The 16,879-nt window shown below is 37.8% G+C and overlaps 1 protein-coding gene across 4 annotated transcripts in view; it reads right to left on the reverse strand.

Annotated features, from left to right (window-relative positions):
• The window catches only part of me31B (ATP-dependent RNA helicase me31b), a 33,881-nt gene extending 17,059 nt beyond the window's left edge, over positions 1 to 16,822 (reverse strand). Inside the window, exons 1-6 of one of the 4 annotated variants that reach the window (XM_071680206.1) lie at positions 16,764 to 16,822; positions 7,662 to 7,774; positions 4,285 to 4,561; positions 2,806 to 2,949; positions 440 to 562; positions 188 to 324 (exon numbers count right to left, since the gene is read on the reverse strand). In XM_071680206.1, the coding sequence (XP_071536307.1) occupies positions 188 to 324; positions 440 to 562; positions 2,806 to 2,949; positions 4,285 to 4,561; positions 7,662 to 7,732 (752 nt within the window). In that variant the 5' untranslated portion in view covers positions 7,733 to 7,774; positions 16,764 to 16,822. Of the gene's footprint in view, positions 1 to 187; positions 325 to 439; positions 563 to 2,805; positions 2,950 to 4,284; positions 4,562 to 6,797; positions 6,933 to 7,661; positions 7,775 to 10,309; positions 10,653 to 16,649 lie in introns of those variants that run through there. The other 3 variants (XM_071680205.1, XM_071680204.1, XM_071680207.1) reach the window with 3 other exon arrangements.
• Between the last annotated feature and the right edge of the window lie 57 nt (positions 16,823 to 16,879).

Here is a 16,879-nt window from a genome sequence, read left to right on the forward strand (position 1 = left end):
AAAAATTCTCTCTTAGGGAAAGACAATTCACAATTGATAATTACCATGAAAGTTATAACACTATGGCTCCCACTCCATCAATTCACAAGTCTGCAACATTCAGTGTTGCACCTTATATAGTTTATCATTTTAACTACAGTAATAATCACTCACTTTTAATAGCATTATACCATAATCACACACAAACCTCAGATGCTTCATCTTGAATTGCTTCACTGTGAGAGGAAATGTTGCAGAGTACAAAAGTATTTGTCTCTCCGGTGGCAGGTAAGAGATGACACGATCCAACATTCCTTTAAAGTCCTGCGATAGCAATTTATCGGCCTGTTGATAAATGTTTGTGTTAATGACTGTCATATCAACTTCCCTTGCCCCCAATCTTTTTTTTTTTTTCATCATTTAAGCACTGCATATGCACTTTTATACTTAAAACAATTACCTCATCCAAGACCAGCATCTTGCATTTGTCCATAACTGCAACTTTCTTCTCCATGAGATCCAATATTCTACCAGGTGTGGCAATGACGGCATGAACTACTTCATAGATTCTCATTATGTCATCCTATGGAGTAGGATTTACATTAAAACCTGTTAAGTAACTTTGTTTAACTTCCACTAATTTACAAGTGTCAAGTATGCCTTTAACATTCACCAGGATGGTTCATGCAATCTATATCAAAAAAAACTTGCAATTTCTATATCCATCCTTGTTCACAAGTCTTGCTTGAAGAAATCAAATATATCTACAAAAATCTTAATTTGTTAACCTTGCCATGCCTTCCTGCCCCAAGATCTCCATCTATAGTACTCCCACAGCACTCAAAGATAGCCATATCCACTGATGGAAAAACCCAAGTTTATTGATGTTTGTGGTCTACGAGGTCTACTCAGGACAGGAAAGATGTTCAGGGTCAATTGTGTTAGCCGATGTTGAACATAGGGATTTTGTGATGATGATGGTATCCACAAAGCAGATGACAAAGTGCAACTATTATATACATGGTATATGTATGGTAAGTGTGTACAATTCAGTATGGGAGAGAGAGAAGTTTGGCGTTAAATCATTCTGTTTTGCTAGCACCATGTTTGTTGGGGGAGAAAGTGAAAGTATACAAAACAAATGTTTTCAAGGACTGGGTGGGACGAGTCATTTGAAAATATTGGGTTGGCAAGTGTTGAAATGGGATTGTTCTGAAAGCATTTCAGTTTTGTCGTGTGGGTGTTGAATGTTCAGAATTAAGCAACTGGTGACTGTTCACAGCACTTCACTTCGAGTGGTTTGTAATTCATTACATTTGCTTGCGAAATGGTGGATGATAAGGTAGATCAAGCCTTAAAGGATCAACTCCTTATACAGGACCAGCAAGGCCTTTTGTTATCAGAAGCTTGTGCCACTAAGTGTTTTCAGAAATTAGTATATCTATAGTCCTTGTACTGAAGTTCCTCTTGTCTCATCTCAAAAACAAGAATTTCCCCTCAGCTTGGAAGCATGCTTCAGTGCAGTCCATCCCTTAGAAAGGAAGGCTCTAAACCATCCAACTACCACCAACTGCTCTCACTTTTGCCATCTCTAGTCTGAAACTTTAACTCACTTTGTCGTGCAATACCTAATACATTTAGAGTTCTGTTGAAGGATTGGTTGATCATTCGGAGTTTTACACGTCAGGAGAGGCAATAAATGTTCACTGGCAAAAATTAGCCACAAATATGGTTGTTGTAGAAGTAAGCTATGGGCAGGAGTGTAGGGCTGAAAATACTTCAGTCCTATCTTTCTGTGCTACTTCCAAAATGAATGGAGTAAGGAGTCAAGCAAGAACTATTCCCCAAAGTCTTTTGTTACAAGCATTTCTTCACCAAAGAAGGAAAAGGTAAACGTACAAAAAAGTGTTCGGTATATAAATAAAAAAAAAATCAACAATATATATGCATATGGAGAGAATAAGTGAGGAAAGGTTTACAAAGATGATCCGTCTGAACATGCAGAAGGGCAAGGTGTGTGTGCAGGAAATAGAGTAAATTGGAACGATGTGGTATAATGGGATCGACATGCTGTCAATGGACCGGACCAGGGTTTGCGAAACGTCTGAGGTAAACCATGGAAAGGTCTGTGGGGCCTGGATGTTGATAGGAAGCTGTGATTTTGGTGCATTACACATGACAAAGTGTGAACAAATGTGGACTTTGTCTTTTTTCATACATATTCGCCATTTCCCACATTAGCAAAGTCTAAGTCAAGAACAAGGAACAAGCCTTAAGAGGAAAAATCCTAACATGGCCCCCTTCTCTGTTCTCCCTTCTGGAGATGGAAAAAACTGAATGGTCCAGATAAAGCGCTGAAAACAAAATCCTGGTCCAGAGTATAAACCATAGTACAGCCAAGCATTAAAAGAGGTCAACTGTATAGATCAAGATGAAAAAAGAAAACAGCAAGAAGCAGCATTTCAAATGATACCAATATTTGTAATTACACAGTGATCAGGTGCCGACAGAATTTGTTCAATTTTACATATCCTCATTCCAAGTCTAGCGTGTTAAGACGGAGCAGAAATTCTTTATATAGACCAACTATGTTTCCAGGCAAACCTCAAAGTACTGTGGCAAGTAAGTGCCTTAAACTCTCTGCTCACAATCATTTAATTAACATTTCAAGTTTACCTGCGTGTTACTCGAAAATCTGCACAATTACAGCTCACTTTATGGCCATAAAGTGACTTTCCAGCCTTCCTGATGCAATCAAATAAGTAGGTCACCATAAAATAACTCATTTACCTATCCTTTAATAACATGAAAGAACATCATATTTACCTTTAAATTGGTACCTCCAGTTGTTACCATAACCTTTACTCCAAGATGCTTTGCTAACTCATTGCAAATGTGACTAGTTTGCAAGGCCAGCTCTCTTGTTGGGACAACCACCATTGCCTGAATATGATTCTGTGTGGGGTCAATCTGAAAAACAAAGAATAGCTTACAGTGGAATGACATAGAAGTACAAACTAATTTCTAATTATGCAGGGGAGAGAGGGCTGATATGCAAGATGGAGGAATACTTAAAGAAGTGTTCAATGCTTGGGATATCTAAACCTGGCATAAACTTCTGAGGTATTCTACCCCCAAAGCTTGGACCAAGTCCAAGCTAAAGAGGTGGAACACTGGTTGACCAGGGTAGTGGATGTCACGGCTTACATGCTTTCACAGCCACCAGAGTCTGGCTGGCCTGGTAGATTTGATAAATATCTACCTTGGAATTTACAGATTTCTCCACTAGTACCTCGTTAGTTTTTTATCCACAAGCAAAGTGTCAAATAATCCAAGGTCTCACGACTTGAGTATTTTCTCTGTGCTAATTGCAACATTCAATTTTAGGAGTAATATATTAGTTATTCATGCATGTTGTGCTAATAAGGAATTATCTTTTAAGAGTTTGTCGTTTGGACCCATGCTTTCTGGATTTTTCACTGTGGTAACATACGTGTTCCATACATATTTCAAGTAGTACTTGCTGCCTTCATCCATTCCCATCGCCACCCAGCTACCTCCAATTTGGTCTTACACTTCTTGTTCCCTCCACCTCCAACACATTTCCTCTTTGTCAATCTTTCTTCACTCATTCTTTCCATGTGTCCAAACCACTTCAACACACCAAATCTATGATCAGATATATCTATGGTACAATTTCAACTACCTCTCCACTTTTCTCACTGATGTTTCATTCTTCCCGAAAAACACTACAAATAGTCATTATCACACTTCTCTCTTACCATATTACTTAACCCTTCTCACTCAACATACTATCCTAAAACATTTCCTTCACATTCACCACCTTTTCTGTATATTCTTATAAATAGTTCAAGCATTGGAGCCACACAATACTGCTGGGACTGCTATACCTTCAAATATCCCAAGTTTAGGGCTCCCAAACAGCAACCCATCTTTCCACATGTGCCTCAAAATGTTCCTAGAACCTTTGCTCCTCACCAATCCTATAGCTCATTTTGGCTTTGTGTTCCAATCATGTACGTGTATCCAATTATCCAAAACATTTCATCTCGCTTTTCCACTTTCAAATTCACACCCCAACTAACCTGTCTCCTTCTACCGCTTCACCTAATTAACTTGCTTCGATTCGCTTTCTTTCTCAACTTACTTCTTTCACATGCTCTCCCAAATACAGATGCCAACTTCGGATTTTTCTAACTAATCTGCCACCAGTGCAGCCATATAATGGCTAGAATACATCATATACAAATGTTACCAACAGGGCTTAAAACGAATATATCATACCTGCTCTAATAAAGGAATCGAGTATGCCCCAGTTTTCCCTGTGCCATTTTTAGCACGTGCAAGGATATCTCTTCCACTAAGTGCTACAGGAATGGAAGCCTCCTGAATGGGAGACGGTCTTTCCCAACCCTTTTCAAAGATACCCATTAACAAGTCCCGTTTCAAACAGAAGTCTTCAAATTCGTTGCCTTTAGTGTCCGTTACATCTGAAGTACGTTTCCTTCTGTCTCTTGGAGGTATAACAAGCTGTGCCTTCCATGATTTGTCATCACCAGGTCTGAAATTTCAAGATCAAAATTAGACATTTACACATGAATTTAATAACCTCATCTACCTTTAACCGAATTCTGATATCTAAAAGCAACTATTTTTTTATCGAAACCATTTGCATTTCTACCAAAATAAATCTTTGTCAACTAACAATTTTTTCAGTTTTTCCCAAGTCTGCCTCTATGTTGATAAAATTAATAAATATCACTTATCCTTAGGGATAGGGGAGAGAATACTACTCACATACCCTGCATGTTGTAGAAGGAAACTAATAGGGGAAGGAGGTGGAAAGACTCCCTTCCCGTTTTACTTTTCCAAAAGAAGGAACAGAGAAGGGGGCAAAGGGAAGACACTTCCTTCCTTGGCTCAGTCACCCACCTTGACAATACTTAACTATTGCAGGAAATGGTGAATATGCATAGAAAAAAAATTCTCCATGGCTACATTTGGAACCCTAGACAACAGCAAATGTTCACAAGGTGAAAATCCACACAATACCATCAAGCATGCCAGTTACAGGTATATTCCACCTACAGCTGATAATCAATGAAAAACTACATTGCACACACACACTGAAACTTTTGTTGTAGCCCTTGACATCTTTAAAGCATCCGACAAGATTTGGCACAAGTCAATGCTTTCTGAACTCCTTTCACTTTTGCAAACAGTTCCACTTTATATTCATAACTCGTGCTTCCTTCCCTCATTCCTTTAATACAATCCGTCCCTTTCTCGTACTGTTCACATTTCCTCTCACTTTGGATATCTAACATTCTAGAACTGGGAAGCAGTAACCTTGTAAAATCTATAGTTCTGCAAAACAAACTGACCTTATATCTCTTTCCAAGAATCATTCATAACCTTCCGTACAATTTCAAAACACTAAATTTCAACCTTGAGCATAACCATATCCTCAACTCTGCCCTGGAAACCCACAAAATCATGGTCTGATTCCCAAAAGTAGTGTTGTAAGGTGCTGTATTATTTTCCTTTTAATCAGTTACCAAAATATCAATTGCAGTTTTATTCACCTAGGTACAGAATACCACTCGCACATTTGGTATTGCTCATCCACCACCTCTCCGATAAGTAAAGTGGAATCAAAAGCCTTCCATATGAAGTATTTCTTTGGCATCACCTACAACTTTCCCTTTCCACACACCATGATGTTGCTGCTCTCTATAGAAATTTTGGTAATTTTTCTCAAGATGTCTACCACTGTTACCATCCCCAAGCCTGAACCAACAATACACATTTGGCTGCCATTTCTCACAGTTTCCATGTGAAGTCCAGCCACTTGAGTATTGGTCATTACGATACCCCCTTCCCTCAAACATAAGCTGTTGAATTCGCTTGTCATTCTCCAAGAGCAGGTCTATAAACATCTTAAGAATCATGGTTACTTTTTATTTTCATTTACTTTTTTCCATTACTGGAAATGGCCTCAACTGAGGCACATCTTGTTGCATGTGAAGGGAACAAGGATAAGAGGGAAACCAATGAAGGGATAGAAAGATGAAGTAAAAGTTGTTTAAGGTTATGGGCAAGAACTTGCAATAGGGTGCAAAAAATGAAATGGATCAAGTGAATTGGTGCGGTGGTAAAAAGAAGACACGTCATTAACTTCATGTATCCAAGCTTTTCAGCTCTCCATCAAACAATTCATTTTAAGAAATCTCTCTTTTACACTTACATATACAATACACTCTTCATCTCTCTCCACCATTCTGTTCTTATTACATTACCTCGCCTCACTCTTACCCTGGATATACATTTGTAGATATCAAAAAATTAACAGCTGCCTTCATAAGACAGACTAGAATATGCTACAGCTGTTTAAAACCCATACCTGACAAACAAAGAAAAAGTACAATATACAGCCACGTGTTAGGTGCCTACTTTGTAGGAGTGCAAGGAAAAAAAAAAAAAAAACCTTATAGGGACGAAAAATAATAAGCAATACAACTAGGCTATTTAAACATTTGAAAGGACGAAGGAAAAATTTTTTTAATGTTATACCTGTTCCTTCCAAGAGCTCCCTCTGGGGGTGGCTATGGCAAAAGAGTCCCCATAAATGATCACAGATAATTACATATGACATGGGAGGAAGAAAATGCGAGGAAATCCAATCTTCCAAAGAGTAACTATGCTGGAATTTTTAACCATGTGTGCCAAAACTGAACATTTCCAAATCAAGACACAAATCAAGATATAATAATGTAATGAAAAAATACAGGACAAACCTAGCAATCCTGGATCCTGCAGAAATACATATGGTAAGCATGCATGCACACACATCAAACAGTCAAAGAGGCTCGCATGGTGTAGTCATCATTAATATTGTCCCAGAGTCAGCATGGGTCCACACTGTGTTTGGCCTGCATGGGTTCAAATACTGGGTATGATAGTTTCCTCCAACCTGGTCAGGTGTTGATCCTCATCTTGGGGCTTGTCAATAATGGGCACTTGGGCTACAGTGTGGCATGTTTATACACAAACAGGAGTAAAGACGTAGCACATTTTTACAAGGTTTAGAGAATGGGCAACAAGAACAAAACAGTCTTGTAAAACACAAACAGCAATTGCAAAGGATATGCTTTTATTTATGTGGTGAAAGAGAATGCAAAAAGAGCAGAGGCAAGACTAATATAATCGCATCAAATACACAAATCTATCATTTTTCATGTTAAACTGGCAAATGAGTTCAGCAGCCGAAAAGCAGAGCATTGCAGTATAAGGTCCAACAAAATCTAATATGAAAGTATGAACACTGGTATTTTTAAACCTCAAATATTGTATTTACAGCTGGTGCTTGTCTTTGTTTCCCATTTTGGAAGTGTAATTCATCAACAACAAATGGATGCAACCAAGTATGGCATGTAATCACTCCAATATGAAAAACTTGCATGGCCCTAGAAGAAAATGCATATCTAATCTTCAAATTAAAAATGACTAACAATCTGCCAGTGTCAAAAAAGTAACCCAGTTTACTTGAAATCTCATATCCTCAGCAAGAAAATAAACCATTGTTCAACTTGATGGGCTATGTGCAATTACAAATTCATTCTATACAAACTTTAAGTGTATAAAAATATTATTCTACTTACTTGACAACCTGGTCATTTATAACAGGCTTTATAGGAGATGCATGATTAGGTATAGTGGCCATATCTGCCATGATGTCTGGGTAAGGGTCCTTTCAGCAGGCCCCAGCTTCTCACTAAAAGAAGAATCTATAATTAATTATTTGTAATAAATTACCTAATCACTGATGTACAAGTATAAAGTCAATTCACTATCATGCTGAACAACTGTACAATGATGAACACAGCTCTCAAGTCATAAATTTAACCAAAAACTATACACACTTTATTGGGAATACTTAAGTTTTCATTTGGCACAATACAAGATTTCTACAAAAACAAAGGAATTACCCCAACTTCAGTTTCATACTAAAAAAAGACATTAGAACTTCTTTACCACACAGTATTACAAGCCATATACAGAAACGGCATTTCGAATGCACAGAACATGCCATCTTTTAGTGCCTCTTAAGAATACCTTATCATTTTACTTCACAATGCTACTGACTTTTCTTGAATGGTGACAAAATATGCTGGTACAGGATAAACCATATATTTCTTAACTGAACTTTACAGTTGTAAAGCCTTCGATAAAGTTTCCAAATGATCAGGCAATTAAAAATATGAGGCCCACGAAATGGGTCCAAAATACTGTAGCTGGAAGAGGCATGGTTAAAATACAGGGTAGTAATAAGGGGTAGTGGGTAGTATGGGCAAATGTAATAAGTGGCTAACCACAAGGTTCAGTTTTATGGTCATTTCTGTTCACAGTTCATGTTCAAGATGACATCTGTCTGTTTTGGAGTGGTAGGCACACTCACTTTTGTCTAGTTTGCTACAGAAGGATCTAGACACATCTCAACAGTCGTTGCATGGGTGATTAGGTCCTTTGATGTGGACATGGGCATGCATCTGCACATTGGTCATCTAAACACAAATGTGTAAAAATTGTATGGCGAAACAACTGCCATCATTGACAATAGATATGTGTGTCATGATTCACAAACCAATATGACCTTATTACATCAGATTGTCAAGAAAGCAAATCAAGCACCATTATGAGAGCTTTCTAGGGTAATAGCAGGTCCAATATATGCCTCCACGTTTCTAGTAAAGCCACTTCAGGAATACTGTGTGCAAGCCTGGCACCTCTATAATCAATTTGATATATATCAAAATACATGTTTTCACCATTCAACTCATCAAATTAAAAAGCTGCCTGCAAATGAAGTTACAAAATTTTTTTAATTGCATTAAAGGCAAAAAGTCATCCAACAGGTCACTCAGGATAGTAATGAATAAGCGAGCATAGGTTTAGTGCCTCCACAGCACGAGACTATGTAACCCAATAACACAGCCAGGGTAATGCAGGTAATCAATGTATTCTCAATCTTACACTACCAGTACAGAAGAAAGTTAGCGCATTCAAAAGTTATTGATGCACACCTAAAATGCTGAAACATAGAGGGTTTATTTCCACTTAAATGCAAGAAAAAGAGCTTACACAGCATAATACACCAACATACCTATTCCAATTTGAACATTTTCCACCTACATCGATTAGCTTTGTTTATTTTGACTTATTACTTAACTACGAAAGAGAATCTACTCCAACAGCAAAAGATCACATCAATAAACTATGTAAAACTTTACACAGAAATATAAAAGTTTAAATCAAAACTTTGCAAAATTCCTACCAGAATTTAAGGTGATAATTGCAATTCCTGGAATACCCAGGGAGCATACTTTAGAGCACTATATATTAATGATATATTAATGCTATGAGAGTTACACATTTCAAAAAATATTAAACTGTAGGCAATACACAATACGCACAACCTTCATAACACCAGGTAACATAAAATGACAAATATACTGCCATATATTAGTTTTCATCCAGTGATCGCAGTCTAGTGACATTCACTGCTATTCTGGGATTGCATTTTCACAAGCACAATTGGCATATTCTAACAAGATTGAAAAAGGATATCAAGTGCCATGGAGGTTAGGAAAGGCTTCCACAAGTTTCGTTAAGTTAATGAATACAACCTACTTTAAATAACCCCATAATTACTCATACACTATTGTTGCCTTATACTTCAGTACAATACACTAAGTCATGCTCAGAAGGATGTAATCAAAAACAAAATCACTAAACACAAGTAGTCATTTCACAGGACAATTTTGAAAATGTACATGCTTGTAGCATTGGGTACTGGCATTATAGAGTAGCAATAAAACTAAATGGGCAACAACTTAAAACCGAATTTTTATCAAATAGTAAATTTGATGTCAAGTAATACGAACATTCCCGTACATCATCTCGCATATACCCAAATAACGAGTTTAACACTACAATAACCTACAAGATAAAACCAAAATTGGTACCATAAATCCATGTTACAATCATTCAAACCATATGTTATAATCTTCTTGACCCTCTTTTGTATACACATCTGAAATTTCGGGATAAAATCAGTCATCATACGAGACTAGGATCATAATTCCAGGCGTCTGCCTCGGGATTTATGGGGTAGGTGGACGGCCGAGCTGCTGGAGTTGTCAAAGATCAGCTGAGAGGGTCAGCCGCCTCGCCTCCTCCACCTGCCTCTCCGCCTCACCCTCATCACTATCACAAAATCCCATCTCCCACCACACTTCTTAACACTTACCGACCAATAAAATCAGAGTCGATGCACGAGGATATAAAATACACTTTGTAGTTAGTCCAACAGTGGCTTAATCAATATGGCGAGTAGCCTAAATTCCGTTAACAGTGTAGCAAGTTCCCGTGCCAACAAACTCATGGACTTTTCACGGCGGACATAGCGTCTGGCGGAATAACGTTTATTTCCTAGTTTTTCCGGCACTTTAGTGTTTCATCGAAGATAATAATTAATGCACGAAACTTGTTTATAGCTTGGGTGAAGTCCTGCAAGTGATCATTCCTTTCCTCACGAATCACGACGAAAGAAAAGACCGTTGGATCCACCGTTTGTTGTCAACTGAAGCCAAATGCCTCTCTCGCTGCGCACCTTACACCACTTTCTAAACCTTTTTCCTGCCACTGGAAAATACATAAAATTGATAATTTGTATCAAATTAAACCAATAAACATCAATACCATTATTACTACATAAATGAACCCAGCCAGTTGGAATATAAAGTTTCCACGTATCTCATGAGGTTTGGCAACTGATAACTGTCAATAATGATAGAAAGTTTGCTTGTTTCTAGTGCCACAAATACCCTGGCCTACTGACACTAAACACAATGGATAATCAATATCAGACTATTTACAAACGAAATAAAGACCCCCACCCGCCAGAAAAAAAAATCTTTCCACTTTCCACAAGGTTCCACTGTAGAGTTTGATTCCACAACTTCGTAAACAAATAATAAATATCGTTGAGGAATGATGTGTAAATTTAGAAACAAGATGTTACACGTTACCAAATTAGCTGTGAACATTTAGTGTGGGTACATTACCACACTAAAAACTGCATTCAACACCAAGTTAAGATATGTAACTGGTTGGCCATCTTTCAAAAATGCCTGTAATCCAATGCTACGGACGAAGCCATTTAGAATATATATATATATATATATATATATATATATATATATATATATATATATATATATATATATATCAGGTTAGCTTCCCTGGAGCCAAAGGCTGAAAATATACTAAAAATATATACAACGTAAACAATGAGCTTATTAATGGTGAAAAGGCAGCGTTAAGTAACTTTTAAACAAATTATAAGGGGGAAGTCAACTAATGACTGATTATTGTCACAATAATCAGGATGGGACTATTCTTGTAAGAGTTAAGGTGGACTTAAATACACAGGTTGTGCCAAACTGTAACTTGGGAACGAGGGACCCTACGTAGCTCGGGGCAGTGGCGAAGGTAATAGAGCTTCTTCCCGGAATGTTATTGTAGTTTGCGTTAGACAGTTGGGAGAACGATTAAGCTGACGGCCAGTTGATGAGTAGAAGGGACCAAGGATGATCTTTCACAGGCATCTGTACATCTTTTCCAGTAATCATTATTGTGTGGTGGTTAGAGGAACATCAGACAGAGAAGGCATGTGAGTCTGAAAATACCAAGTTGTGTAAATGTAATTAAGTTCAAATACAGGTAAGTCAAATGTCTTCAGTCGACTAAGAATGTAAAGACGATAGTTGGAAGATTTGATGGACGTAATTTTTTTGCTCATAGTTTATCATTCGATTTTTTATAGACTAAAATAACTTGGAGGTGGACAGGGCTTAATGATACATAGGGGTATGGGACATGGTAGCAAAAGGGGATTTATTTGCATGACTACTGACATATAATTGGTCGTGGTCCGTTCCTAATGGCTGATAATCTGTCAAGATTGACAATCATTGGTGGCGTCGTTGAGGATCATCCATGTAAAGTGGAGACTGCCCCTCAGAATAGTTCAGCCTGGCGACGTTCACTAAGGAAGTCTGCAAGTCTTCGCAGCTGAAAGGTTGATGGCTTTGTTGATTATAACATTAAGAAACTCTTAAAGGACGGATATGCCAACACTGGAATATAGAGGGGAAAGGGACAAAACTCTTTGAAGAAAACAGGAATAATTTAACAATTAATATGCTTAAACTTTACAAGAACCAAAGTAACTAAAATATTAGGAAGCACTTCTCTCAGTGTAGGATGACTGGAATCATCTTTTGAACTACCTAGTTGACTCACACCAGTGTCAGCCAAATTAAGATATAACACTGTGATGACATCAAAATGAGGATTGTGATATACAGACAAGTAACTGAGACGAGCAAGAAATAACCAATAGGTGCAACTTTAGTCTCGCATATTTCTATTCCGATTACTTCTACTTACCAGTAAGTACACTGTGGTTAGTGCAAAGTGATTCGTCTTTTCACAACTTCTATGAACTCATAGTAGGGCACATGTAACATTGGTGTTTAATGCTTGTACAAACCCAATTGATCTATTCTATTGGCCTCTAAAACTCCAACTTTCCCATCTCATATAGCGGCTCAGTAATTCCATTACTTACTGCCATAAACATATGAACGTAACATCTAATCTGTTTTGGAAACCCGTTACAAGGATAGCATGTTTGCCATTTCATAACTTGTGAGTCCAGATGCTGAAGCTTCTATTCACATCAACTGCTCGGGATACGAAACGAATCGATTCTCCCTTAAGAAGAATATTGGTATCACGACAGGAGAAGCTCTAGCTACACATACGTAGCTGCCTAAGTGTACTACTCAACAGCAATCTACCTCATCAACTCTCCCAGTCTGATAGAGTTGACGCAACTGCCTCACGAGATGTTAGTTCTCTTCCCCTTTTTCGCTTTCAGCTCCCAGGTACTGTCCGCATGAGCGCACCCGCAATTATTTAACCTACGTATTATTCTACAAGCCACCGTGTCGCTCTTGGAAGCTCCGGGGTACGGCACTGTGATTTCTGTTTCTTTCCCTTCATCCCGAAGCTTTGGACTCTTTAAGTAATCACATGGTTCAACAGAGTTACGGAGTTACGATCTGCACCAATTTCTAACAACCATTACATTTCTAACAACCATTACCTGTCCTACTCTGAAGCGCGGGTTTTCCACTTTCGCAATATCTCGAATATTCTTGACTTCCTTACGTTGTAATTTATCTAACCTCTGTGTTTGATTAATGCCTAGCCTCCAGGAATATTATTATCCGTGACTAGATCTGCCGACAAAGAGAAAAAAGCAAATGGAAAAGAGCTATGTGTAATGCACAGATCATATACGCGAAATCAAGTTACAAATGGCGAAACGAAATGATACGCAAGCGTTTAGTTTATCCTTGGAATGAATTAAGATACGTAGTTGTACGGAATCTTAAGAGAAGACAGAAGTTAGGCCTTTTCACGTATATTAATGCAGTTTCAAAAGCTATTAACATATGATGGTTTCTTGGTTAATTATAGGATAAGAGGTAAGTCACGAAAAATCTGCCTATTTCTTATGGTATACTTCCAAAGCTTGATGCATGGTACCAAGCACAATTCCTGCCCGATGATGGATACAGCCTAATTATGAGGAAACCGAATGAGAACATCTAATTCCGCATATTGGAGCAGAAATATGACGATAAAAATGTTTAAACTGTGCAGGAAAACCTCGCGTGACATTAAATACACAAGAACCGGGATATAGCTACATGATAAATACTTGATCTCATTTAAAACATCAATTTTCGTTTCCAACTTGGAAAAGGTTTGCGAATGAAGTAAAATGATCAGAGAGGAGCCCAAACACCAAGAAGAAATCCCGCAAGTATTTTTGATGTGACGCGGAATACATCAGTTTGGGAGCACTTAGTACTGCATGAGGCTATGTGAAGTTTGTGACTGGGGAGTCTGTTGATGTACACCAATGGTAGGATCTGGAGATAGGAAGAAAGAGACGGACAAACGCAGTGTAACAGATATAAAGGACCAAGTCTTTAAGACTCACTATGGAGAAAATAAAGGTGACCAAGAGGTATTTTTAAGAATGAAAGAGCAAGAGAACAGGATGAGGGAAGAGAAGAGGAATTAAAATGAAAAGAGTGGACATGAAATATGATAATTCTGAAATATTCGATGACTTCATTATTGTGAAGCTATCAGTTAAAATACAATTAATAAGACTAAAGAACTAAGAGGAGTGTTGTCGAAATAAAAGGAAAGATGTGAAAGGCTAAATATTAAGTTCCCATGCACATATGCATATTTACTGAGGAGGATATCTTACCCCCACACTATATGTAAGTGATGAAGAGAGATCATGGAGCATGCTGAAATAACGAAAGTATGTATGAAGGCTGTAAACCCCTTGATATTAACACAGCGTTATCGCCCTTGAGCTAATGATAAAACCCTTAAGCATGATGATATATACGATCCTTCATCATGATGGTACGACATCTGGGTACAAGAGACCTGGTAGATTAGTCAAAGGCTGAGCTATCTAACCGTGCAAGGGTTAAGCCGTCTTGCTTTAAAGGGTGTGAAGAATCACCGGACGAGCCACTGAAGATGAGAAAGGGGCCGGGTGCTCGTGAAATGGTTTTCAAACACCGAAGACATGGTTTCACTTACCACAAAGTAAAGGGCATCAAAAAATTGAACGACACAAGGAGTATTTCTTCCAACTCTGATGACATGAATCACTTAAAGAATCAGTCCGTCCACCACTTACAACAATATTACAACAAACGCTTGACCTCGTTTCGTTCACCCTATTTCATCACTTCCTGCTTAGGCTATTTCCGTCGTATTACCGGAAATTGGATTTTGCAGAGAGTGAGAGAGAGAGATCTTAGGCTCTGATGATCACAACCTAAGGCAGAACGTACGTTAGCCAAGGTTTAAAGCTCCGTTCTCTATTACCTGTTAAATGATGCATTATGCCAGGGGCATAGATTTTTTTCCGCTCTCATTCCCATGCGCAACAGTTTATTTCTGACCGCTGTTTTCAATACAAGTCAGAGGAATTAGTTACTATCACCATCATTTTTATCAAAAAGACTTCAGATAACGTTATTATTACTAACATTACTACCTAGACCATTACACTTATGTAACAGGTAAATTGGTACTAACAGGGCGCTTGGCGCAGTACACCCTGGCTTTAGTATTTTGTTACCAACGGGGGACATGGATAAGTGTTCTGGGGTGCGATTACTTTTCCATTCAACTGCCAGCCTCAATGGAGGATGAACATCTGCGTTGGGTGTGGGCCGACTGTTGCGCCCAGAATTTCAGCCGCTGAGTCACGGGCTCTAACGCTAAACATTACACCACTTACGTTATACAAAATAAACACACACTAAGAAAAGTATGGTATTCCCAATATAAATTTGAGGAAATTCCAAACCTAGCAAAGAGTATGTGACGGAATTCAAGAATGGAAACAGCCCACATTAAATCACAAATACTTTAACATATATTGGGTAACCGGGTCTACAGTTCAGCATGTAGTCATGCCTGCTGCTAAACAGATATTTCGACAACAGAATAAGTAACTCGGTGAAAACTATGTCTAGTTGAGAGAAGTGACATAAGCAAACCTATTGCGTCAAAATGACCTGAACACGATTCTCACACAGACACCCACACACACACACACACACATATATATATATATATATATATATATATATATATATATATATATATATATATATATATATTATATTACTCATTCATTCCACTAATTGTCCAGAATATCTAAGTCTTGATGTTACCCAGCGACGTTTCCCCAGGGGCAATGCAGTGTAGGATACATTACTTCTAGTCCAAAAGAAATATGGAATCCTTTGAAGTGCGCTCGTTGATGTGACGGTGTACATGCATGCAAAGTCCCGTAATATATATATATATATATATATATATATATATATATATATATATATATATATATATATATATATATATTTGGGGATAGGGGAGAAAGAATACTTCCTACGTGTTTCCTGCGTGTCGTAGAAGGCGACTAAAAGGGAAGGGAGCCGGGGCTGGAAATCCTCCCTTCTCGTTTTATTTTTTTTTATATTCTCCAAAAGAAGGAACAGAGAAGGGGGCCAGGTGAGGATATCCCCTCAAAGGCCCAGTCATCTGTTCTTGGCGCTACCTCGCTAACGCAGGAAATGGCGAATAGTATGAAAGATATATATATATATATATATATATATATATATATATATATATATATATATATATATATATATATATAATTCAACGGGTTAAACATAGTCATAATAAAATAAAAGCAAATATGATAATCCTAGCTTTAAATTCCAAAACTCTTCTATTTTTCATAACTAAGAAAAATGTAAAATTTGCATGAAAAATCAGTCACATTTTCAAGAAAAGCTATGGTTTATGGGAAGACTACTAACAATATCCTCTCATTAGGGTGAACCTTAGTATTAAATTTCTCAAATATTCTATCTGCATTTCAAGTCACTGTATTTACATACGTTTGATGCAGTTTATCACACAGCACGAAATGACCTGAAGAAAGAATATTATATTGGATGGTGCAGGCTTGATAATTATGCACTTAATGTAAGAGAATCTCATTTAACACTCACTCGTGCGAGTGTTTTGATCCACGGGACGTGCACAAACACACGCGGTGGTGACATGTTTCCAACTATAGTCCGTTACCTGGCCTTAATATTTTGCGCAGTAAATACTAATGTGGCAC

This window comes from Panulirus ornatus, chromosome 31 (assembly GCF_036320965.1).
Source record: "Panulirus ornatus isolate Po-2019 chromosome 31, ASM3632096v1, whole genome shotgun sequence".
NCBI lineage: Eukaryota > Metazoa > Arthropoda > Malacostraca > Decapoda > Palinuridae > Panulirus > Panulirus ornatus.